The 24,165-nt window shown below is 41.8% G+C and overlaps 1 protein-coding gene across 4 annotated transcripts in view; it reads left to right on the top strand.

The window, feature by feature from the left end:
- ULK2 (unc-51 like autophagy activating kinase 2) overlaps positions 1–23,873 on the top strand; it is a 106,077-nt gene extending 82,204 nt beyond the window's left edge. Inside the window, exons 21-28 of one of the 4 annotated variants that reach the window (XM_015118807.3) lie at positions 8,065–8,214; positions 10,649–10,761; positions 12,371–12,549; positions 13,339–13,457; positions 13,809–13,966; positions 17,007–17,142; positions 18,322–18,420; positions 23,633–23,873. In XM_015118807.3, coding sequence (XP_014974293.1) covers positions 8,065–8,214; positions 10,649–10,761; positions 12,371–12,549; positions 13,339–13,457; positions 13,809–13,966; positions 17,007–17,142; positions 18,322–18,380 — 914 coding nt within the window. In that variant the 3' untranslated portion in view covers positions 18,381–18,420; positions 23,633–23,873. Of the gene's footprint in view, positions 1–8,064; positions 8,215–10,552; positions 10,762–12,370; positions 12,550–13,338; positions 13,458–13,808; positions 13,967–17,006; positions 17,143–18,321; positions 20,569–23,632 lie in introns of those variants that run through there. The other 3 variants (XM_015118806.3, XM_077970529.1, XM_028836113.2) reach the window with 3 other exon arrangements.
- The last annotated feature ends 292 nt before the right edge of the window (positions 23,874–24,165 follow it).

Below are 24,165 nucleotides of genomic sequence, written 5' to 3'. Positions count from 1 at the left end.
GCCATATGTGAGTCTGGTTCTGATGTTTGACTTGCTCTCTCTTTTCAAACTATTTTTGCCATTTAGCATGCCTTTTAATTGAGGGGAGTATGATATACTTTGTTTAAAAACTGAGTTAAATAGGCCTCTAGTATGAGGTTTTTTGTTTATCTGGCCAGGAGTTAAGCTTTATTTAGCATTTGCCGTAGCTGTGGGTATCAGAGGCTAACATTTTCTCTGGTATCCTTGTTTTGTCTCTCCTGTTGTCTGTGGGTTTCCCTAGACACTCCTTAAATTGCATCTGGACCTTGCCTAACTCTGTATTTTCTTCCGACAGCTTTATAATTCTAATTTTAAAAGTGTAAGATGTAGCTCTTACACTTACGTCTGTGGTTCAGTTTGACTTAATTCTTATGGATGATGTGGTGAAGGGATCCAGCTTTATTCTTTTGGATGGGCTATTCCGCGGTCGCAGCACCATTGCAGATTATTCTTTCCCTGTTGTGTTGTTTTGCTATTTTTGCTAGCCTTGTCAAAAATTGGTTGACCATTGATGGGTTAGGTTTTGTGTCCCCACCCAAATCTTATCTTGAAATATAATTCCCTTAATTTCCATGTGTCAAGGGAGAGACCAGGTGGAGGTAATTGAATCATGGGGGCAGTTTCCCCCATGATGTTCTGGTGATAGTGAGTTCTCATGAGATATGATGGTTTTATAAGGGGGCTCTTCCCCACTTTGCTCAGCATTTCTCCTTCCTGCTGCCTTGTCAAGAAAGTGTCTTGCTTCTCCTTTGCCTTCCACCATAATTGTAGGTTTCCTGAGGCCTCCCCAGCCATGCTTAACTGTGAGTCAATTAAACCTCTTTCCTTTATAAATTTCCCAGTCTCGGACGTTATTTATAGCAGTAGGAAAACGAACTAATACAACCATAAATATGTTTATTTCTGGACTCAACTATTTCATTGATACATATGTCAATTCTTGCTGGTACCATACTACCTTGATTACTGTAGCTTTGTCTTAAGTTTCAAAATCAGGAAATAGGAGTTTTTCTTTTTTGTGCTTTTTCAAGATTGTTTTGGTTATTAGGGGTGTCTTGAGTTTCCATATGAATTTTTGCATCATCTTGTCAGTTTCTGTAGAGAGACTGGCTGGGTTTTTGATGGAGATTGCATTATTAGATCAATTTAGTGAATATTGAAGTCTTTCTTAGTCCATTTTGTGCTGCTATAACAGAACATCTGAGACTGCATAATTTATAATGAACAGAAGTTTACTTTCTTACCATTCTGTAGGCTGAAAGTCCAAGATCAAGGCACTTATTCTGGTGAGAGTCTTGCTGCTTCGTCACATAGTGGAAGGCAGAAGGTCAGGAGAGGGCTTGTCCTTTAACCTCAATTCCTTTTATAATGGCATTAATCTATTCATGAGGGCTTTTGGGTCTTGTTTCCTCTTAGTCTGGTCAAAGGTTTGTTAATTTTATTTATCTTTTCAGTAAACCACTTTCATTTCCTTGGTCTTTTATATTGTTTTCTTAGTTTCAATTTTGTTTATTTGTGCCCTGATTTTTATTATTTCTTTTCTTCTAGTAATTTTAGGTTTGGTTTGCTCTTGCTTTTCTAGTTCTTTAAGATGCATTGTTAGATTGTTTGAAGATTTCTTCTTTTTTGATGTGTAAGCACTTTTAGCTATAAATTTCCCGCTTACTACTGCTTTCACTGTAATCCCAAAGGTTTGGTATGTTGTGTTTCCATTATTATTTGTTTCAATAAATTTTTCAATTTCCTTCTTTCTTCATTGACCCACTGGTCATTCAGGAGCATATTGTTTAATTTCCATGTATTTATATAGTTTCCAAAATACCTCTTATTAATTTCTAGTTTTATTTCATGGTGGTCAGAGAAGATAACTTGATATTATTTCAAAAAAAATTTTTTTTTTTTTGTAAACAGGGTGTTGCTGGAGTGCAGTGGCATGATGTTGGTGCACTGCAATCTCCACCTCCCAGATTCAAGCAATTCTTGTGCCTCAGCTTCCCTTGTTGCTGGGATTACAGGTGTGTACCACCATGCCTAGCTAATTTTTGTAATTTTTTTTTTTTCTTTTTAGAGAGTTTCACTCTGTTGCCCAGGTTGGAGTACAGTGCTGCAATCTTGGCTCACTGCAACCTCCTCCTGGATCCAAGTGATTCTCCTGCCTCAGCCTCTTGAGTAACTGGAACCACGGGTGTGTGCCACCATACCCAGCTTTTTTTGTATTTTTAGTAGAGACGGGGTTTCACCATGTTGGCCAAGCTGGTCTGGAACTCCTGGCCTCATGTGATTTGCCCGCCTCAGCCTCCCAAAGTGCTGGGATTATAGGCTTGAGCCACTATGCCCACCTAATTTTTGTAATTTTAGTAGAGACAGGATTTGCCATGTTGGCAAAGCTGGTTTTGAACTCTTGACCTCAAGTGATCTGCCCGCCTCGGCCTCCCACAGTGCTGCAACTACAGGTGTGAGCCACTATGCCATTGTTGTTGTTGTTTAATGTTTTATGACTTGTTTTGTGACCTAGCATATGGTCTATCATTGAGAATGATCCATATGCTGAGTGGAATGTATATTCTGCAGCCATTGGGTGAAACGTTCTGTAAATATCAATTAGGACCTATAGTGCAGATTATGTCTGATGTTTCTTTGTTGATTTTCTGTTTGGATGATCTATCCAAGTGTGAAAATGGGGTGCTGAAGTTTCCAGCTATTATTGTATTGGGGTCTATCTCTGTCTTTAGCTCTAATAATAATATTTGCTTTATATATCTGTATGCTCCAGTGTTGGGTGCGTATATATCTACAGTTGTCATATCCTCTTGCTGAATTGACCCCTTTGTCATTATATAATGACCTTTGTCTCTTTTTATGGTTTTTGTCTTGAAATCTGTTTTGTCTGATGTAAGTATAGCTACTCCTGCTCTTTTTTAGTTTCCATTGCATGGAATATCCTTTTCCATCCCTTTATTATCAGTCTATGTGTGTCTCTATAGGTGAAGTGTGTTTCTTATAGGCACCAGATAGGTGGGGCTTATTTTTTTAATCCATTCAGCCACTCAATGTCTTTTAACTCATGATTAAAGAGTTTAGTTCATTTATATTCAATGTTTGTATTGGTAACTAAGGACTTAATCCTGCCATTTTGTTATTTGTTTTCTGGTCTTCTTTTTCCTTCCTTCCTTCCTCCCTCCCTCCTTCTTGCTTTTAGTGAAGGTGATTTTCTCTGGTGGTATCATTGAATTTCTTGCTTTCTGTTTTTTGTGTATCCAGTATATGTTTTTTTATTTGAGGTTACCATGAGCTTGCAAATACTATCCATTAATTCGATTTAATTTAATTTTTTTATTTTTGAGATGGAGTTTCACTGTTGTCACCCAGACTGGAGTGCAATGGCGCGATCTTGGCTCACTGCAACCTCTGCCTCCTGGGTTCAAGTGATTATCCTGCCTCAGCCTCCCAAGTAGCTGGGATTACAGGCGCCTGCCACCACACCCGGCAAATTTTTGTGTTTTTAGTAGAGATGGAGTTTCACCATGTTTGCCAGGATAGTCTCAAACTCCTGACCTCAGGTGATTCACCTGTCTTGGCCTCCCAAACTGCTAGGATTATAGGCGTGAGCCACTGCTCCCGGCCCGATGCATTATTTTAAAGTGATGACAACACTGATTGCATAAACAAGCAATAAGAAAACTAAAAATACTCTAAATTTATCTCCTTGCTTCTTAACTTTTTGTTGTTTCTCTCTACATGTTATTGTACTGTCTACCTTTTGAAAAGTTGTAGTTATTATTTTTCATCGGGTCATTGTTTAGTCTTTCTACTTAAGGCCAATAACCCTTAGACTTGTTCTTTTGCAGCTATTTTTTTAGATCTTGTAGGCTTCCTTCATTCTTTTTCATTTTTTTCTTTTATTTCCTCTTTATTTTCAAATAGCCTATTTTCATAGCTCACTAATTCTTTCTTCTGCTTGATCAATTCTGCTATTAATAGACTCCAGTGCATTCTTCAGTATGTCAATTGCATTTTTCACCTCTGGAATTTTTACTTGATTCTTTTAATTATATCAATCTGTGTTAGATTTATCTGATAGAATTTTGAATTTCTTCTCTATGTTATCTTAAATTTCCTTGAGTTTTCTCAAAACAGCTATTTTGAATTCTCTATCTGAAAGGTTATATATCTCTCTTTCTCCATGATTGGTCCCTGGTGCCTTATTTAGTTCACTTGGTAGGTTCATGTTTTCCTGACTGGTCTTGATATAGATTTTTGTCCGTGTCTGGGCATTGACATGTTAGGTATTTACTGTTGTCTTCACAATCTGGGCTTTGCAATCTGTACCCGTCCTTCTTGGGGAGACTTTCCAGGTATTTGACGGGACTTGGGCTCCAAGCCCAATAATGCTGTAGTTCTTGCAGACTTGTAGACTTGGATAAGATCCAGAAGAATTCTATGGATTACCAGGTAGAGACTTTTGTTCTGTTCCCTTTTTATCAAAAGGTGAGCAACTAATGGCGTATCTCTCTCTCTATGCTGAGCTGCTTGGAGGTGGGGGTGGGGTGATGCAAACACCCCTGTGGCCAGCACCACTGGAACCACCTCGTTCAGACCTGAAGCCAGCACAGCCCTGGGTCTTGCCCAAGGCCCTCTATAACCACTGCCTGGCTACCACCTATGTTCGCTCAAGCCCCAGGACTTAAAATCAGCAGGTGGTGAAACCAGCCAGGTTTGTGTCCTTCCTTTCAGGGCAACAAGTTCCCCAGGCTCCAGGCATGTCCAGAGATGCTATCTGGGAGTCAGGGATAGGAATTTAAAAACCTTAGAAATCTACCTGGTATCCTATCCTACTGCAGCGAAGCTGCCACTCAAACCACAAGACAAAGTCCTTCCCAATCTTTCCCGCCCTTACCACAGGCAGAAGAACCTATCCCTGTGGCCATAACCACCACTGGCCCACAAGGAGTTCTGCCAGGCCACCACTGATGTTAACTTAAGGCCCAAGGGCTCTTCAGTCAGCGTGTACTGAGTGCTACTAGGCCTAGGACCCCACCCTTCAGGGCAGGTCCAGAAATGTCCAAGAGCCTAGGCCTAGATTTGGAAACCCCAAGAGCCTGCTTAGTGCTCTATGCCACTGTGATCAAGCTATGCCTGAAGCCAGCATGTCTCAGAGTCTCCCCCAAGGCCCAAGCATGCTCCCTGGGTAGTGGTTATTGCTTACTCAGGGCCCGAAGACTCTTCAGTCAGTAGGTGATGAATCTTGCCAAGACTGGGTCTTTTTTTTTCAAGGCCAGTGAGTTCCCTTCTGGCTCAGGGTGTGGCTAGAAATGTCAACAGGAACTAGGGCCTGGGATGGCGGTCTCACGACTCTGCCCGGAGTCTGTCCTACTGTGGCTGAGCCTAGTATCCAAGACGCAAGAGAAAGCCCCTTTTACCTTTCTCTCTTGTCCTCAAGCAGAAGGAAGGAGTCACTTTTGTTGCTGTGAGCTGCGCTGCCTGGGTTTGGGAGGAGGAATGGCACAAACCCTCCCTTAGAAGCGCTGTCTGATGTCTCCCTAGGTTGTGCCCCAATCCACTGACTCTAAGCCCAGCACAGAACCAGGATTTGGCTAGGAATTGCGTTCCTTGTATCCTAGGCTGCCTTTCAAGTTCACTTTGAACCCAGAGCGCTTTAGCTTGTGGTGGCGAGGCTTGCGGAAACTCACATTCTGGCCACTCAGGTGGGCACTTTCCCTCTAGCTACAGCTGGTCCAAGTGCTCCCTCTGTGGGCGGATACCAGCTGAGTTCAGCATGGTTTTGTTTTGCACTGTGACAGGGCAGCACTGAGTTCAATGTGCAGTCCCCAAATTGCTGCACTCTCCCTCCCCCAAGTACACAGATTATTTCTTCACCACACACAGCCACTGCCAGGGGAGTGGCGGAGGGTAGTGCTGGCAGTTCAAGACTACCTTTCCTACCCTCTTGAGTGCCGCTTTCAGTGATACGAAGTTAAAACCAGGTACTGTGATTATTCACCTGATTTTTGGGTCTTATAAAGGTGCTTTATTGTGCGCAAATTTTGGGGGGGTGTATTGTACAATTGGTGGAGGCTTCTATTTTGCCATCTTACTCTGGTTTGTAATTTTATGTCTTTGAAAAGAAGCTAAGAAAAGAAAGCAAGTATGTGTTTATAGTTTGTTATATTAACTTTCTTATTTATCATTTCTGGTTCTCTTGGTTTGTTTTGTTTTTGTGGATTTGATTTACCATCTGGTGTCATTTCCTTACCCTAATACAGTTTTAATCCCATCTGACTCCTTTATGTTATTATTATCAAATATATTTCTGGCTGGGTGCAGTGGCTCGCTCCTGTAATCCCAACACTGTGGAAGGCTGAGGCAGGAGGATCACTTGAGCTCAGGAGTTCGAGGCTGCAGTGAGCTATGCAGTGAGCTATACCACTGCCCTTCAGCCTGGGTGACAGGTGGAGACCCAGTCTCTAAAAAAATAAAAAGTAAGGCCGGGCGCGGTGGCTCAAGCCTGTAATCCCAGCACTTTGGGAGGCCGAGACGGGCGGATCACGAGGTCAGGAGATTGAGACCATCCTGGCTAACACGGTGAAACCCCGTCTACTAAAAAAAATATACAAAAAACCTAGCCGGGCGAGGTGGCGGGCGCCTGTAGTCCCAGCTACTTGGGAGGCTGAGGCAGGAGAATGGTGTGAACCCGGGAGGCAGAGCTTGCAGTGAGCTGAGATCCGGCCACTGCACTCCAGCCTGGGTGACAGAGCCAGACTCCGTCTCAAAAAAAATAAAAAAAATAAAAATAAATAAAATAAAATAAAAAGTAAGGCCAGGCGCGGGGGCTCACGCCTGTAATCCCAGCAGTTTGAGAGGCCAAGGCGGGTGGATTACAAGGTCAAGAGATCGAGACTATCCTGGCCAACATGGTGAAACCCCGTCTCTACTAAAAATACAAAAATCAGCTGGGCGTGGTGGCACCCACCTGTAATCCCCGCTACTCGGAAGGCTGAGGCAGGAGAATCAGGAGGCGGGGGTTGCAATGAGCCAAGATCTCGCCAGTGCACTCCAGCCTGGCGACAGAGTGAGATTCCATCTCCAAAAAAAAAATAAATAATAATAATAATAATAATAATAATTAAATGAACTTTACATTTCTATATGCTATAGACCTGACAATGCAACTGTATACATGTTTTATACAGTTGCTTTTTAAATCAGTTAACAGAAGAACTATACAGTTTGTGTTTTATAATTATCTTTACAGATTGGGATTACTATTTGGAGTTAGTTACTTTTGGTCTGAAGAACTATCCTTTGTCCTTTATATTTCTTGTAAGACACGTCTGCTGGCAGTGAATTCTCTCAGCTTTTGTTTATTTGAGAATGTCTTTATTTTGATTTCTTTTCTTTTTTTTCTTTTTTTTTTTGAGACGGAGTCTCGCTCTGTCACCCAGGCTGAGTGCAATGGCACGATCTTGGCTCACTGTAACCTCTGCCTCCTGGGTTCAAGAGGTTCTCCTGACTCAGGCTCTTGAGTCAGGCCTATGATTACAGGCACACATCACCACGCCCGGCAATTTTTTGCATTTTTAGTAGAAACAGAGTTTCACCATGTTGTCCAGGCTGGTCTCGAACTCCTGACCTCAGGTGATCCACCCACCTTGGCCTCCCAAAGTGCTAGGATTACATGCATGAGCCACCACACCCACCCTAGCTTAACATGTTTTTATTCCCAGTTCTTGGCCTTCACTTTTTAGGACTGTCTTCAACGTGTATAACTTACAGTTCATGTATTTTAGAAGTATACAAATAAAACTCCAAATGCTAGATTTTGGTGTGAAGAAGATTCACACTTGAGATTACTATAAATTATTTTAATGAAAATATTGTATTACATTTTCTGATTTTAAGAGCAATAAGTACTTTTTGTAAGAAGAGAGAGAGAAAAAAAAAAACTAGACTCCTGATATAAAAGTCAGTATCCACCTGCAGTCCCATCTCCCAGATATAAACACTATCAAGGTAACATGACCTTCTGTAAACTTTTTGTTGTAGCTCCAGCAGGAGCCTGTGGTATTGTTCTGGCACCTCCTGCAGGTATAGCTGCAAGTTCCAGGGCTGTCCTCTTCACTGTAGGGTCTCCTCCACACAGTGCAGTAGCCCCCACTTGTACCCACATGCTCCTTCGAGCAAGAACAACCTCAGGTAAGGAGCATTTATTGTATTACAGTCTTTGGCTAGTATTTGGAATGTAGTGTTTTGACAAATGACTCAGTGTTGTAACTTGGCCAAGTCACTTAATTCTCGGGGCTTCAGTTTCTTTACCAGTGAAATGGAGATTACTATTTTCTTTATCTTAATGGGTTTTAAGAAGTAAATGAGGCATTATTTGTGGGAAAAAAAACTTTGTAAAGTGCTATATTATATATTAAAATACTATATGTTCTATATAATATATTACAAAGTGACATAGTATAAATATGACTTATTCATGAAGAAGCAAATCAAATATGGTTCTTCTCAGCTTATATATTAAAGGGTTACTTTAGTAGATCCAATAAATTATTTGAAAATTATAGGCTTTTTGTTTGTTTGTTTTAAAGAAACTTGTTTTGGCCAGGTGCGGTGGCTCATGCCTGTAATCCCAGCACTTTAGGAGGCTGAGGCAGGCAGATCACTTGAGGCCAGGAGTTCGAGACTAGCCTGGCCAACATGGTGAAACCCTGTCTCTACTAAAAATATAAAAATTTAGCCAGATGTGGTGGCAGGTGCCTGTAATCCCAGCTACTCAGGAGGCTGAGGCAGGAGAATCACTTGAACCTGGAAAGTGGAGGTTGCAGTGAGCCGAGATCGTGCCATTGCACTCCAGCCTGCGTAACGAGCAAAACTCTGTCTCAAAAAAAAGAAAAAAGGAAAGAAACTTGTTTTATTTATTTTTTAAATTTTTTGTACTTTGGGTCTCAATCTTTGCACTTAATCCTATATACAGTTAGAAGGCTAATAGATTTGTTTTATCATTTATAATCTGTAAATAGGTTAATACCAAAAATTAAGAAAGTATTTAGATTGGACTTGAAATCAATAATTCGACATCTTCTCTGTTGTACCATGAGTCAAGTTATCTTATTCTAAATAAGTTGCTAATCAAGATACCAGATTAATAAGCAAAGGACAGAAATAGATAATAAGAGAAAATAGACCTAAAATCGTATTTTTAAGACAGTTAAAAACCTTGAATAATAAGAAAATGCCATTTTAAGAAAGTAACATTTGTATCTGTTAACTCTAACTACATTTTAAAAAGTATAATATCCAAGACTGGGCATGGTGGTTCACGCCTGTAATCCCAGCAGTTTGGGAGGCCGAGGCGGGAGGATCACTTGAGGTCAGGAGTTCGAGGCCAGCCTGGGCAACATGGTAAAACCCCATCTCTACAAAAAAAATACAGAAATTAGCCAGACATGGTGTCATACGCCTATAGTCCCAGCTACTTGTGAGGCTGAGATGAAAGAATTACCTGAGCCCAGGAAATCAAGGCTGCAGTGAGCTGTGATCACGCCACTGCAATCCAGCCTGGGCAACAACAAGACCCTGTCTCAAAAAAAAAAAAAAAAGTATCATGTCCAGTGTTATTGAGGTTTAAATAGGATCTATGTGCTTACTCAGGGCTGCGTTAAAGAGTAATATAGCAGTTCTTAGGAAGAGCTATAAAAATATGTATTGATCTTAGTTCTTAGGAAGAGCTGTAAAAATATGCTAATTCCATTCCTTCTTGTACCACTTCAGAGTATTTATCACAAAGAAATTATTCAAAAGAAGGAACAACTGCATTTCATTACAGTGCTATTTGTAATATGAATAAAATCAGAAATAGTATAAATAACTCCAGATAAACATTATATATAAACTTAATGAATCACTATGCATCCATTGAGTTTTATAATTATGAGGCCCTGTGGAACAGCAAGGAGAAATTAATATGATCTAAATTTGTTTAAAACAGAGTATTGGCCAGGCGCGGTGGCTCAAGCCTGTAATCCCAGCACTTTGGGAGGCCGAGACGGGCGGATCACGAGGTCAGGAGATCGAGACCATCCTGGCGAACATGGTGAAACCCCGTCTCTACTAAAAAATGCAAAAAACTAGCCAGGCGCGGTGGCGGGCGCCTGTAGTCCCAGCTACTCGGGAGGCTGAGGCAGGAGAATGGCGTAAACCCGGGAGGCGGAGCTTGCAGTGAGCTGAGATCCGGCCACTGCACTCCAGCCTGGGCGACAGAGCGAGACTCCGTCTCAAAAAAAAAAAAAAACCAGAGTATTAAAAAAACCAGCTGTGATGATGTCTAATATAAAATATATAGACAAGGAATAACAATGAACATGGATAGGTAAAGACTATTAATATCCTCAAATAGTACATAGGGGTCAGTGAGTTTCTTTTAACATTTCCTTTATCACCTCAGCAGGTTTATTCAGTACATAAGAGTAGGAGTGGGTGTGAAAGCCCTGACTCTGGACACTGCCATGTATCCTCTGTTTCCTTGTAGTGGGGCCTAGCAACTCGGGGGGCTCTCTGTGTGCCGTGAGTGGCCGCGTGTGTGTGGGGTCCCCGCCTGGCCCAGGCTTCGGCTCTTCCCCTCCAGGAGCAGAGGCAGCTCCCAGCCTGAGATACGTGCCTTACGGTGCTTCACCCCCCAGCCTGGAGGGGCTCATCACCTTTGAAGCCCCTGAACTGCCGGAGGAGACGCTGATGGAGGTAGAGAAGAGACTATAGTGGTGTGAATGTAATGTTGATTTGGTATGAGAACATTCTAGTGATGACAAGAACAAAATACATTAAATAGTTACTAAATTATGTTCTCTTTAACGTGCCTTTTCTGTTTGAAAAGTATCGCTGATGTCGTTTTAGATTAATGTTGACAGTGACACTCATCCATAATAAGCTTTGGTTTATAGGAAGAAACGCATAGATTCTGTGTTTTTCTTTCTTTTTTTTTTTGAGATGGAGTCTCGCTGTGTTGCCCAGACTGGAGTGCAGTGGCGCGATCTTGGCTCACCACAACCTCCGCCTCCTGGGTTGAAGCAGTTCTCCTGCCTCAGCTCCCCGAGTAGCTGGGATTACAGGCATGTGCCACCATGCCCAGCTAATTTTTGTATTTTTAGCAGAGACAGGGTTTCACCATGTTGGCCAAGCTGGTCTTGAACTCCTGACCTCGTGGTCCACCCGCCTCTGCCTCCCAAAGTGCTGGGATTACAGGCATGAGCATTCTAGTACATTCCAGTACATGTTCCAGTATATTGAAACATATAGTCCAATATGCTGTCACAGAACAGAAAGACTTAGAAGTCAATTGGCTTATTCTGTCACCAGGAAAATGATTCTCATCTTTCTTTAACCATAATAGAGTGGGAAACTTTTAGGCTTATTTGAGATTTCAAAATGCATTTATAACTAAAAACAAATCTCAAAACAACATTCTAGAATACCCATTTATTTATTTATTTGTTTGTTTATTTGAGACAGTCTCACTCTGTCACCCAGGCTGGAGTGCAGTGGCGCGATCTCAGCTCACTCCAACCTCCACCTCCTGGGATCAAGCCAGTCTCCTGCCTCAGCTTCCTGAGTAGCTGCGACTACAGACACATGCCACCACAGCGGCTAATTTTTGTATTTTTAGTAGAGATGGGGTTTCGCCATGTTGGCCAGGCTGGTCTCAAACTCCTGACCTCAGGTGATCCACCTGCCTCAGCTTCACAAAGTGCTGGGATTACAGGCGTGAGCCACCATACCTGGCCTAGAATACCCATTTTTAAATGACAGCCCTCTGAATGTTGTTATGTCTACCCACACTCCCCTCTTTAACTAACTGAAAAGATCACAGAAATTTAGAGCTTTGGTATTAGTAACCACTGTTAACTGAAAAACCACCAGAAATTAAGTAAAGCAACTCTGAAATTATAAGAAGTCAACAGAATTCACTACAGTATCAAGAGGTGTAATTTAGCACCTATAGTATCCTTATAATCTTGGTGTCTAACTTGTCACGTTTTTGTCTCATGTATATTGGTTTAATCATTTCAGCTTTCTTTTCTTTTTCTGGTAAAAGCACAGCGACTCATCCTGAGAGTTTACTTATGTGGGTACTCTGATATATATACACAAACACATGCATATGCCTACATTTGATTTCATTTGTGTTCATTTTCTTACCAGCTTTCTGAAGTTTAAAAATTTCAATCTCCTTTTGTCATTCTGATACTCATAAGTATAGAAAATGTGATCAGTGGCCATGGTTTATGTACAGAAATGAGTATGTACCGATTTTTAATCTGAAATTTTCTAAGACAAATTGACTTTGCTGCAGCGGGAACACACGGACACCTTACGCCATCTGAATGTGATGCTGATGTTCACTGAATGTGTGCTGGACCTGACAGCCGTGAGGGGAGGAAACCCTGAGCTGTGCACATCTGCTGTGTCCTTGTACCAGATCCAGGAGAGTGTGGTGGTGGACCAGATCAGTCAGCTGAGCAAAGACTGGGGGTGGGTACCCCCCTGTCATTCATTTCCAGACTTTTCATGCTTTCTCTAAACTTGTGTCTAAGTCATAGGTATTGTCATCCACTGAAGATCGTATCTCACTGCTAAAAGCTAGGAGTCTCAATTATTTCATTGTACTAGATTTCACTATATGAGCCAAGACCTGGAGATTATACAACCTTAGTGTTGCCTTTCCTTGTAAATTATACTGTTGATAATTACATTAAAATTACATAAATTTTACTATTTATGTAAATAGATTGTATTTATTTTTATCTGAGTGTATCCGTTGTTTTCAAAGTACACACATCTTTATGCCTTGTCCCTCTAGAGTTTACTTGTGCATTAAGAAATTAAGGAGGGCTGGTCGCAGTGGCTCACACCTATATGTAATTCCAGCACTTTGGGAGGATAGGGCAGAAGGATTGCGTGAGCCCATGGATTCAAGACCAGCCTGGGCAATATGATAAATCCCTGTCTCTACAAAAAATACAAAAATTAGCCAGGCATGGTGGTGCGCCCCTGTGGTCCCAGATGTTAGTACACGGGAGGCTGAGGTGGGAGGATCCCTTGAGCCCAGGAAGTAGAGGATGCAGTAAGCCAAGATCAAGCCACTACACTTCGGCCTGGGGGACAGAGCAAGACTCTGTCAAAAAAAAAAAAAAAAAAAGGAAATCAAAGAGGATGCTATTCCTTTATAGAAAGGCAATGTTAATGTTGACCTGTTGTGTAGAGTGCCACATCTTAGATTAGTTCACTAGATAACCCTCTGCTACTGTCTTTTGGGTGCAGGCGGGTGGAGCAGCTGGTGTTGTACATGAAAGCAGCACAGCTGCTTGCGGCTTCTCTGCATCTTGCCAAAGCCCAGATCAAGTCCGGGAAACTGAGCCCATCCACAGCAGTGAAACAAGGTATGGGAGAAGGCAGCGTGTGACTCCAGGGGTCCTTAAGTTGCTCTTTCCCATCACACCGTGAGAGTGTCTGATGAGTACTCACTGTTATTTTTATTTTTCAATATTCTTAAAGAGAAAAGATGCTGGGTTATTAACTTTTTGCAGTTTAATTGATATAAATCAGAAGTGCATTATTCTCAATCTTTTCATATTGAAAGAGATAACATATGAAAGAATCCTATTTCTGGTCCTTTTTTTTGAATGATCACTAGTGACACCTTCCCTATATATCAGCAAAAAAGATACATATCACTGTGTCTTTATTTCTGGAGGAAAATTAAAATTAGTTCCCATCTCAATTTTTTTCAGTTGTCAAAAATCTGAACGAACGATATAAATTCTGCATCACCATGTGCAAGAAACTTACAGAAAAGCTGAATCGATTCTTCTCTGACAAACAGAGGTTTATTGATGAAATCAACAGTGTGACTGCAGAGAAACTCATCTATAATTGTGCTGTAGAAATGGTAACCCTTTCTAAGGTTTAATATTGTATAGTACTACTTATCTTTTAAGTGTCTTTTTAATTGAATATCTATTTGACAGCTATCATTTTAAAAGATAATGTCTCAATCCCAAGTATTGTGGATCGCCTTCTACTAAAGAAGTAATTGGATTTAAGCAACTCTTAATGTAATTTATTGAATGTATTTGATGTAATTACAAATCCATATTTGTAATTTACCACATTTGCTAAAAGTTTATTACAGCTGTTATTAAACATTGTTGGCATTAGGAATGATCTTTTTTTTTTGGAGATGAAGTCACTCTGTTACCTAGGCTGGAATACAGTGGCACAATCTCAGCTCACTGCAACCTCTGCTTCCCGGGTTCAAGTGATTCTCCTGTCTCAGCTTCCCGAGTAGCTGGGAATACAGGCACCTGCCACCATGCCCAGCTAATTTTTGTATTTTTAGTAGAGATGGGGTTTCGCCATGTTGGCCAGGGTGGTCTCAAACTCCTGGCCTCAGGGGATCCACCCTCCTCAGCCTCCCAAAGTACTGGGATTACAGGCATGAACCACTGTGCCCAGCCGATCTAATCTTTTTATAGTGTGCATCTAAAAGCATTAGCAGGATCTGTTCCTGCATTTTCTGTTGTTTAAGAAAGTTAGGCTTGATAAAACTCTTAGAAAAAACACTGCTGGCCGGGCGCGGTGGCTCAAGCCTGTAATCCCAGCACTTTGGGAGGCCGAGATGGGCAGATCATGAGGTCAGGAGATCGAGACCATCCTGGCTAACACAGTGAAACCCCGTCTCTACTAAAAAAAATACAAAAAAAAACTAGCCGAGGTGGTGGGCGCCTGTAGTCCCAGCTACTCGGGAGGCTGAGGCAGGAGAATGGCGTGAACCCGGGAGGCGGAGCTTGCAGTGAGCTGAGATCCGGCCACTGCACTCCAGCCTGGGCGACAGAGCCAGACTCCGTCTCAAAAAAAAAAAAAAAAGAAAAAACACTGCTTTATTAATCAATCCACACAAATTTATGTGCTCAGGTCCCACTTACTGATAATTATTGTAGTGTAGACACAAAGTAAAACCTCCTTTTCCAATTTTCTGGTTATAATATTGGAAATAATTTGTTTTCTGCCTCTCTTGGGGAAAAATTGCTCTGAAGTAGAAATAAAAATTGAGGCTGTTGAAAAAGTAGTTAAGTGGGGGAAAATTCATTCGTTAGCCAATCATACTTTTTTTTTTTTTGAGATGGAATTTTGTTCTGTCATCCAGGCTGAAGTGCAGCAGCATGATCTTGGCTCACTGCAACCTCTGCTTCCCAGGTTCAAGCGATTCTGCTGCCCCAGCTTCCCATGTAGCTGGGATTGTAGGCACCTGCCACCATGCCCATCTAATTTTTGTATTTTTAGTAGAGATGGGATTTTACCATGTTGGCCAGGCTGGTCTTGAACTCTTGACCTCAAATGATTCACCTCAAATGATTCACCCACCTTGACCTCCCAAAGTGTTGGGATTATAGGCATGAGCCACCATGCTCGGCATGCTAATTGTATTTCTACACATTAACATAATAGATCCCCCTTTCCATTTTCCATTTGTCTACTTTGAACTGTGCTGTTATATTCCATGGCCTTATTTTGAAATTTATTAAAATAACCATAGGAAAATAACTTTGGAATATAAATTCTTGACAAAAATAGTGTATATCATATTGCTGTAAACTGTTGAGGTGAATAATACGCACTGCATCACTGTATGCTAAATTGAGACCTTATATGATAAATTATTTTTAGAATTTTGCACCAGAAAAATGTTCTCCATAAAGTATTATTATGCTGTTTTTCCTTCTCGGAATAAAGAGATCTATAACTTAATAAATTCCTCCTTTCCTCCTGGCTGCTTAGTGAGCTTAGAGCCATTAACACTTAAGTTATTTTTTTCTTTTTACTTGTCTTGGCTCTGATTTTCTGTATCCATTTTATTTGCTTGTTATTAGCTACTTGAAATTATTTTTTTGAAGGAGAGAGAATAGGTAGGTACAGTGGCAAGCACCTGTAGTACCAGCTACTCAGGAGGCTGAGACGAGAGGATTGCTTGAGCCCAGGAGTTCGAGATCAGTCTAGGCAACAGAGCAAGACCCCATCTGTATAAGAAGACATTAATATATTTTTAAAATTAAAAACAAAGATATAGCGTATTAACAAGTAAATTTGGATACTAGATTACTGAGAGTTTTGGTATTTAATGATCAAAGAGAAAATCAGAATGTCGATGGGGAAACCCCTGTGAATAATGCTACCATCCCCTCTTTCTGGAGAGCCCCTTCCCATATTTTCCTCACCTAATTCACTTCTGCTGTTGCTTTATGATTCAGCACAAACAGCACCTCCTGGAAGCTTCCCCTAATCATCTTCTTCCATAATATAGGTTAGAGGCATCCCCTTTGTATTCGGTACCATCCAGTGCTTCCTCCTGTAATACCATGTGTCCCTTGGAATTAGAATTGCATTTTTTGCAGGACTGTATCTCCCTCCAGACTGCGAGCTCTCCTTCGTTGTAGGCACAGTGCCTGGCACTTAGTAGGTGCTTAATAAGTATATTTGAATGAATGAATGACAACACCCAAAAATTATTTGGCTAGAAAAAGAAGCCAATAAAGCCAGTAAGTGACTGTTAGCATCATTTAATTGTATGATTGAAACAGAATCTACTTTAATGAAATTTCAGGTTACCCTTGTGTGGAAGTGTGTGTTTAAAATCAATTTATAGTGAAGTCATAAAAGAGCCAGTTTAGAAGGATTCTAGTAAGAAATCTATGAGGCATACCTCTGAATACCAGAAGGCTGTGTTTGAAAGCAGAATGACTTTTTATGAAGTTGCTCTTATGTATTGCTCATCCCAAAGAATCTTTGAATTTTATGCAGTTTTGCAGATTATATCACTTTACCAAAATGTGTTAATTTTAGGTGGATTCCATTTAAAGCTTCATTGCCCAAATGCATTTGTATTTTCTTGGAAAAATTGAGAGAATTGTGTTTTTGTTGACTGGTTCCAGGTTCAGTCTGCAGCCCTTGATGAGATGTTTCAGCAGACCGAAGATATTGTTTATCGCTATCATAAGGCAGCCCTTCTTTTGGAAGGCCTAACTAAGATTCTACAGGACCCTGCAGATATTGAAAATGTACATAAATGTAAGTTGACTTACAAAGTAGTGTATTTACTGACTTCATTTTGTCTACCACAGGCATAGTACAAAGAGCTTGGAGTTTGGAATCCTGCCTGGGTTTGAATCGTGTCTTTCCAGCCTTGAGCAAATCACTGAGCCTTTGCGCGGCCTCAGCTTCTTTTTCATAAAATGGGAGTAGGGCCAGGCACAGTGGCTCACACCTGTAATCCCAGCACTTTGGGAGGCCAAGGTGGGCGGATCACTTGAGTTCAGGAGTTTGAGACCAGCTTAGCCAACGTGGCGAAACCGTGTCTCTACTAAAAATACAAAAATTAGCTGGGCATCATGGCCCATACCTGTAAGCCCCACTACTTGAGAGGCTGAGGCAGGAGAATCACTTGAACCCAGGAGGCAGAGGTTGCGGTGAGCTGAGATCGCGCTTCTGCACTCCAGCCTGGGTGACAGAGCAAGACTGCATCCTAGGTAGGTAGGTAGGTAGGTAGGTAGGTAGGTAGGTAGGTAGGTAGATACATAGATACATATATAGATATATAGATAAATAAATACATAGCTAGATAGATACATAGATAGATACAGCAGTACCTGCCTTGCAGGGTTGTTGTGAGGATTATAGGTGATGCATGAAAAGCACTGGTGACTGTGTAATTCATCTTTAGATTTCTACACTGTGTTACTTTGTTGGCAAGTGTTCGTATATGTAGGAGGACTTTATTTTTATTATTAAATGCAACTATTTTAAGCCTCATGGGCTTAGTGACTGAAGAGTCCTGTGAAACTTCTGTGTACTGCAGACTTGGTATAGTTAGCAGAGTGGAGATTGATGGGATACCAGGATGTTATTACTTATGACACACAAGCCCAGTAATCTGGTTTTTTAGGCAGAGGTGGTGGACTGTTTGGAGTGTATGTGGTCACACTACATTTTGAGTAGCCACAAGAGGATGGCAGTTCTAAGACTATTTGCAGTTTTGAGCAAGCTAGTTATGTAGCAAGCTAGCCGACGTGCTTACCTAAATTTTACCACTTTGCAGCACTAAGCTAGAAGTCGTATCTAAACTATTACCAAGCAGAAATAAGAAAACATGTTCAGAACTGTTAACTTTGGGGCAAAGATAGAATAGAGATGACAATATAATTAGTGATTTTTTTCATTAGTTCTTCATTTTTGTTATTTTATTTCTAGATAAATGTAGTATTGAGAGAAGACTGTCGGCGCTCTGCCATAGCACCGCAACCGTGTGAGCAGCAGGCTCATCCCATGGACCGGTGGTGGGAACCTGAGGTGATGCCTTTGGGATTACAGCTTGAGTTCTGTCACCCCATCCCCAGGAAACTGTAGCTTCTTAACTGGTGACTACCAAAGAACAAGCAGTGATTTCAAAAGGGAAAAACAATCCAAAAACTACATATTTGTAGGAAATCTGCCTTATTGGAGAAAGTCACCCTTTCCCTTTTTCTTTGTAGAAGCAGGAGCAAGAGTGTTTGGCTCCCAGTTTGGACTTGGTGAATAAATGTACCTTAGAACTAGGATAACCGGTACAGTTATTCTTAAAGATAATTAAAAATGTAACAAAGTGAGTGCTCATCACTCGGTTCATCAGAGCAGTGTGTGAAATTCCGTGTGTTTGCTGAGGTATAAAGGTAAAAGTATTCACCCCTCATCCAGGCAGTTTGATATTTGGAGTAAGTTTGTTTAAATCTGAGCATGTATATTTAAACAGCTCAGGAAGAAATAGCTTAAGAAGAAGTGAAACATGGATCTTGGAAGAAATTTTGAAATCTTCAATTTGATCCTAATATGGACACATGTTAATCTTCCAAAATCTTTCATATTGCACTAATTTATTAAAACAACTGTGTATTGGATTTTGTAATTTAACCGAGGCACAATGGACTTGTTTAAAATATTTTACTTGATTGTATACATATACCCTTCCCAGAATTCACATGTAATCTCCAGTGAACTTTTAAGTGGTTAAAACTTGTATTCATGTGAACCTTTGCAATTTTTTTTTTTCTTCATCTACACCTACAGATTTTCTCAGTAATGTTTTTGTTAGCTTTTGGTTCCATTTTTTATTGTGCATGCAAAATGTACATTGATGCCTGTGACCTTAGGTTTACTAAAGGCTAGGTTTATTTGGGCAGTATTAGGAAAAAAAATCATGGATCAAGAGATACTCTTGAGAATTTGAATAGGGCCAAAACAAAGTTGGTGACCTAAAGGCTTGTTAGTGATGTGGAGTTCCTACATGAAGTGAGTGGAAAATGAAGTTTGTTTTCTCTTAGGAAAATGGGCAGCTCTTTTCTGCCTAATGTGTATTTTTCATGTTAATCCTGACAGTTCACCAAATAGCTAGTCATGGAGAATGCAGGCAGTTAACTTAATATCCCTCCAGGAATGGTTCCTACGTTGTATATTATTTGGTTTCTTTTACTTACCTGCTTGAATACTTGAATAAACCATTCACCAATTTTAATCCTTTTATTTTAATCCTTTTACATAAAATAATCTGAACTCTTTGACAAATTGCACAGAGCTCTTTGGCATTAATCTCATTTTAATGTACTGATAAAAACAAACATGGGTTTTCCTTTACTTTGACAAAGTAATGTAATTTTTACCTTATTTATCTGTATGAAATTCCAGGAGTTAATTTGAACATTTATTTATATGACGTTTGTATTTTTAGGTCTTTAATACAGTGTTTCTACCTCTCATTTGTAACTGCATGCATTATTCTTGAAACTAGGTAAAACTCACTGAATTGTTGTGTAATAGCCTTTTTATTACTGCCTGTACAAATGTATATTAAGGTAAAATAAAACTGACAAAATGTTTCTAGGGTGTAGCTGGGTACATATTAAGTGACTTGTTGAGCCAGGTACTTCATTAGTGAGTTTAGAGACTTGGCCATGAATATCCTTTGTCCTGCCCCAGGATTTAGTTCTCAGCTGCTGTCATGCAGGCTTCCAGGAACATAGACTGTTTTACCTCCCCAGCCCTATTTTTTATTAGTGATATTGTGTATAATATTTTTTATTCACAGTGAAATTTCATTCATATTCTTTCAGTTATCACCTGTGTTATCTCAGTTGTAGGTTTATTCTATCCTCTCCTCTTCCTCTCCCATTTCTTTTTTAACACAGGATGAAACAGGTTCAGAGAGGGGACGTGATTGGCCTAAAGTCAGGAACTAGGCAAGCCGTCAAGCCATGCTTTGTGACTTTCAAGTTAATTCTTCTTGTTCTTGTATAATAAAGTTCTTGGGGTAGATGGTGTGTGTGAAACAGTGAAGTCTCAACAGCAGAAAAGAACAAACTGTAAATTCATGAATAATGGTTCTGGTTATACTTCCATTATCAAGGCTAATTGTTTTAAGAGATACTGCCTTGAGTATAGCAATAATAAACAAATGCTTTATGTTTCCCTGAGTATTTTTTAATTTCATATCGTGTTTCATAAAGTGGAAATGTACCAGTTCATACATACATTCATGGGTTGACACCTGTATTCAAACGATAACCTGGAAAATTGCTGACCAGCTATTACTACTGTAAGGATTTGCTTAACTGTACCCTCCACTGGACTTGGAGGCCTGTGCTCTAGATAGTTGGTTTCCCATAGTCCCTGTCCCCTCCTTCCACTGAGAGAAGCAACCAGAGCAACAGTTGTTTTCCCTCGCTGGAGTGGTGAATAGGAGCCGGGAGGAGGGGACTATTAGGATCGAGCTGCCTTAGTCTCCACAGTAATAAGGAGGAAATTGAGTTGGACACAGTGGACATGAGGCCTCGAGTGGGTACCCCAAACCCATGCATCTCAGAGTGTCTGAGTCCCCACGCCCCCTTCTGCATGCCGGGAGTGCTGTGTGCAGCCATCCTGTGACTGCTTCAGTTCAGAGGATAGTATCCATCCCTCCCTCCAGCTTGCCTCTCTGCTGAGGCGCTCTCCTCTCCACTCAGCCAGCTATTTGCAACAGCTTCTCTCCTGGCACTTGTCTGGGAATATCAAGTTAAAAATTGTAACAGCCAATTTTGATAATTTTAGTTGAGAGAAACAACCTCCAGTGAAGACTGATAAGTAACTTATTGCCTATAGTCCCATGTTCCTTTGTCCCCACAATAGGAATTACCAGGGCAGCAGTTCTCCCCTCACTAGAGTCCCGTCTAGGAGCTTGAGAGGAGGGGATTTTTAGGGCTGGACTGCCTCGGTCTGCACAGTAATAAGGAGAAGTTGAGTTGGACACAGTGGATATGAGGACCTGGACTTGGATATCTGAAGAATCCTTATTATTTGTTTGTTTGTTTGTATTGCCCAGGCTGGAGTGCAATGGCGCGATCTTGGCTCACTGCAACCTCTGCCTCCTGGGTTCCAGTGATTCTCCTGCCTCAGCCTCCCAAGTAGCTGGGATTACAGGCATGTGCCACCATGCCCAGCTAATTTTTGTATTTTTGGTAGAGATGGGGTTTCACCGTATTAGGCTGGTCTTAAACACCTGCCTCGGCCTCCCAAAGTGCTGGGATTACAGGCGTGAACCCCCGTGCCTGGCCAAAACCCTTAATATTGATATTAGTGGTTAGTACATGTTTTGGAGGAGGACTTCACACATTTTAACTATGCTCCCTCGTGTTTTCTGTAGGCAGTCTTAAATTCTTTCTGGAATAAAGCAGGGTTGATCAGTGTTTCTCAAGGAGGGTTACTTGGCAGGGAGTAGCTACTGCTCAGAGAACTTGGTATTAAGTGCATTCTGGAAGCATCTGTGCCTGTTTCTAGACACCTCGGACCACTTTCTTCTGAGTTCTGGACCCTTGAATCTGCAGCCAAGCAAGCTCTTGGGTCCCTCCCAAGTCTCATGTTTAGCAGAGCCCTGTGAGAATAATTGTATTGGGGGAGGAGTCAAGGTGATACTTCCCTCACCTGCATCAGAGGAAACCACATCAGAAACAATCCACCTAGAAAAACACTGCATACGGGAAAACTGACAACTTGCCCTGAGAAATCACAGCCTTGGTGCAAGAGGTGAAGCCGAACTGGTAAAAGATCAAAGTGGGCGGCCGGGCGCGGTGGCTCAAGCCTGTAATCCCAGCACTTTGGGAGGCCGAGACGGGCGGATCACAAGGTCAGAAGATCGAGACCATCCTGGTTAACACCGTGAAACCTCGTCTCTACTAAAAAAAATACAAAAAACTAGCTGGGCGAGGTGGCGGGCGCCTGTAGTCCCAGCTACTCGGGAGGCTGAGGCAGGAGAATGGCGTAAACCCGGGAGGCGGAGCTTGCAGTGAGCTGAGATCCGGCCACTGCACTCCAGCCTGGGCGACAGAGCAAGACTCCGTCTCAAAAAAAAAAAAAAAAGATCAAAGTGAACTCAGATCAAACTGTACTAGGGAAAGGAGCAGAGGCTGAGATCCTGCTGCCAGCCAGTGTGACCTCTCACAGAGTAGCCCAGCAGAGGCTGTGTAGAGATGGCCACAGAGCCAGGACCCAGCCCTGTGGAGCCCCTGGACACATGTGGTCCCAAGTGAAGCCGTGCCTGTTGCTCTGAACAGGTGGAATCAATCTGTAGGTTTTTCCTCTTTTCACAGAGTGTGCCTCTCCTTAGGTCTGCACTCCCTCTCTGTGCAGGGCGGACCGCCCTGGGCTCTGCAGCATGACCTCCTGTCCCAAGACAGTCGTGCTCTTGGACAGTTAGCTTCTATCACTAGGAAGTGCCGATATGAGCTCTTGTTTATTGGAAACTGTGTTCTATACCTGCTTTGGGGTTTCTGCAACTGAATTTGGCAGGTAGCTTAGTGGTCCATTGGTCTCAAACTCCAGCTCCACCATGTGCAATTGTGTGTTCTTTGGCAAAGTTCCTCTCCTCCCCCGAATCTGTCAGTGGGGGAAGAGTGCATGTCTCACAGAATTGAAGTGAGAAATAAGTTAATATGAAATTCTTTGCCCAGCCCCTGGCACATGGAAGGGCTCAGCAATACTGTATCCGTTGTACTGGTCATCAGTCTGTGGCTCTTCACTATTCTTGTTTTGTTTTGGGAGAGGGTGGAGAACAATTTGTTCTGTGTGTGTGTGGGGCAATGACTGTCTTCAGGGCTCTCTCGAACCATGTGCGTTCTGGCTGGAGCTTCTGAAAGGACACAGTTCTTGCATAGAAGTTCCTTTCTCCAGCTTACCCACCAGGCACTCTAACTTCAGACATCTATGTTGCCCTTTTAAGTCAATTTGGCTGTTTAAGTGGAATGTTTGTGTCAGTCTGATAGTTGTTAATTCATTTGATCCTCATACCAACCCTTACTTGCCTCCTTTTACAGGTGGAAAAATCAAATTTGGAAAGTAATTTCCCCCAAGGAAAAACCCCACAGCTGAATAGTGGTGGGAGCAGGAGGCCACACTGGGCGCAGGAGTACCCACCTCCCTACAGGAGCCCCACACTGTCTCACCCTTAGAAAACCCAAATGCACACTCCTTGTCTTTCTAATGCATTCTTTCTGATGTGCAGGAAGAGGGGAAAGAAGGAAGAGCTTTTCCATTTGGTGCTCCAATGTCTCCTGCTGGACCCATCTTCTGCCTAGTGGAAGGGAGCAAAATTTCAAGAAACAGGTGAGGTTGAGCAGCTTGGCGCAACCCCGTGGGGCCTGGAGTTGGAGCTCAACAGCAGTGGATTTCAGAGACCACCCTGAAACTCCCAGTAAAAAAGACTTCGGAGACATGTTAATAAACTCAAGCATTCGATCAACCCACTTTTAAGTTTTCCTGTTTGCTTGCTTGTTTTTGCATATGGCAGTGAGATTGAGCAGCAGGGAATTGTTTCAGTGGGAAGTGGGAGGACCCTCAATTCTAGGTGTGCCCAGAGGACCTTCCCCCACCACAGGCCCTGCCAGCCTCCTGGGACCAGTTCCTTCACTGATGGCAGTAGACATAGCCCATTTCTCCTTTCTCCAGGAACGCTCTTTAGAGGCTGCCCCGCCAAGGCTACGTGCACTCCCATTCTTACCTCGGCCTGCCCAGCCTAGCGTTCAGTGCCGGTACCCT

The sequence above is a fragment of the Macaca mulatta genome, chromosome 16, assembly GCF_049350105.2.
Source record: "Macaca mulatta isolate MMU2019108-1 chromosome 16, T2T-MMU8v2.0, whole genome shotgun sequence".
Taxonomy (NCBI): domain Eukaryota; kingdom Metazoa; phylum Chordata; class Mammalia; order Primates; family Cercopithecidae; genus Macaca; species Macaca mulatta.
The sequence above is the reverse complement of the archived record's forward strand: the minus strand, read 5'-3'. Positions and strand labels throughout refer to the sequence as shown.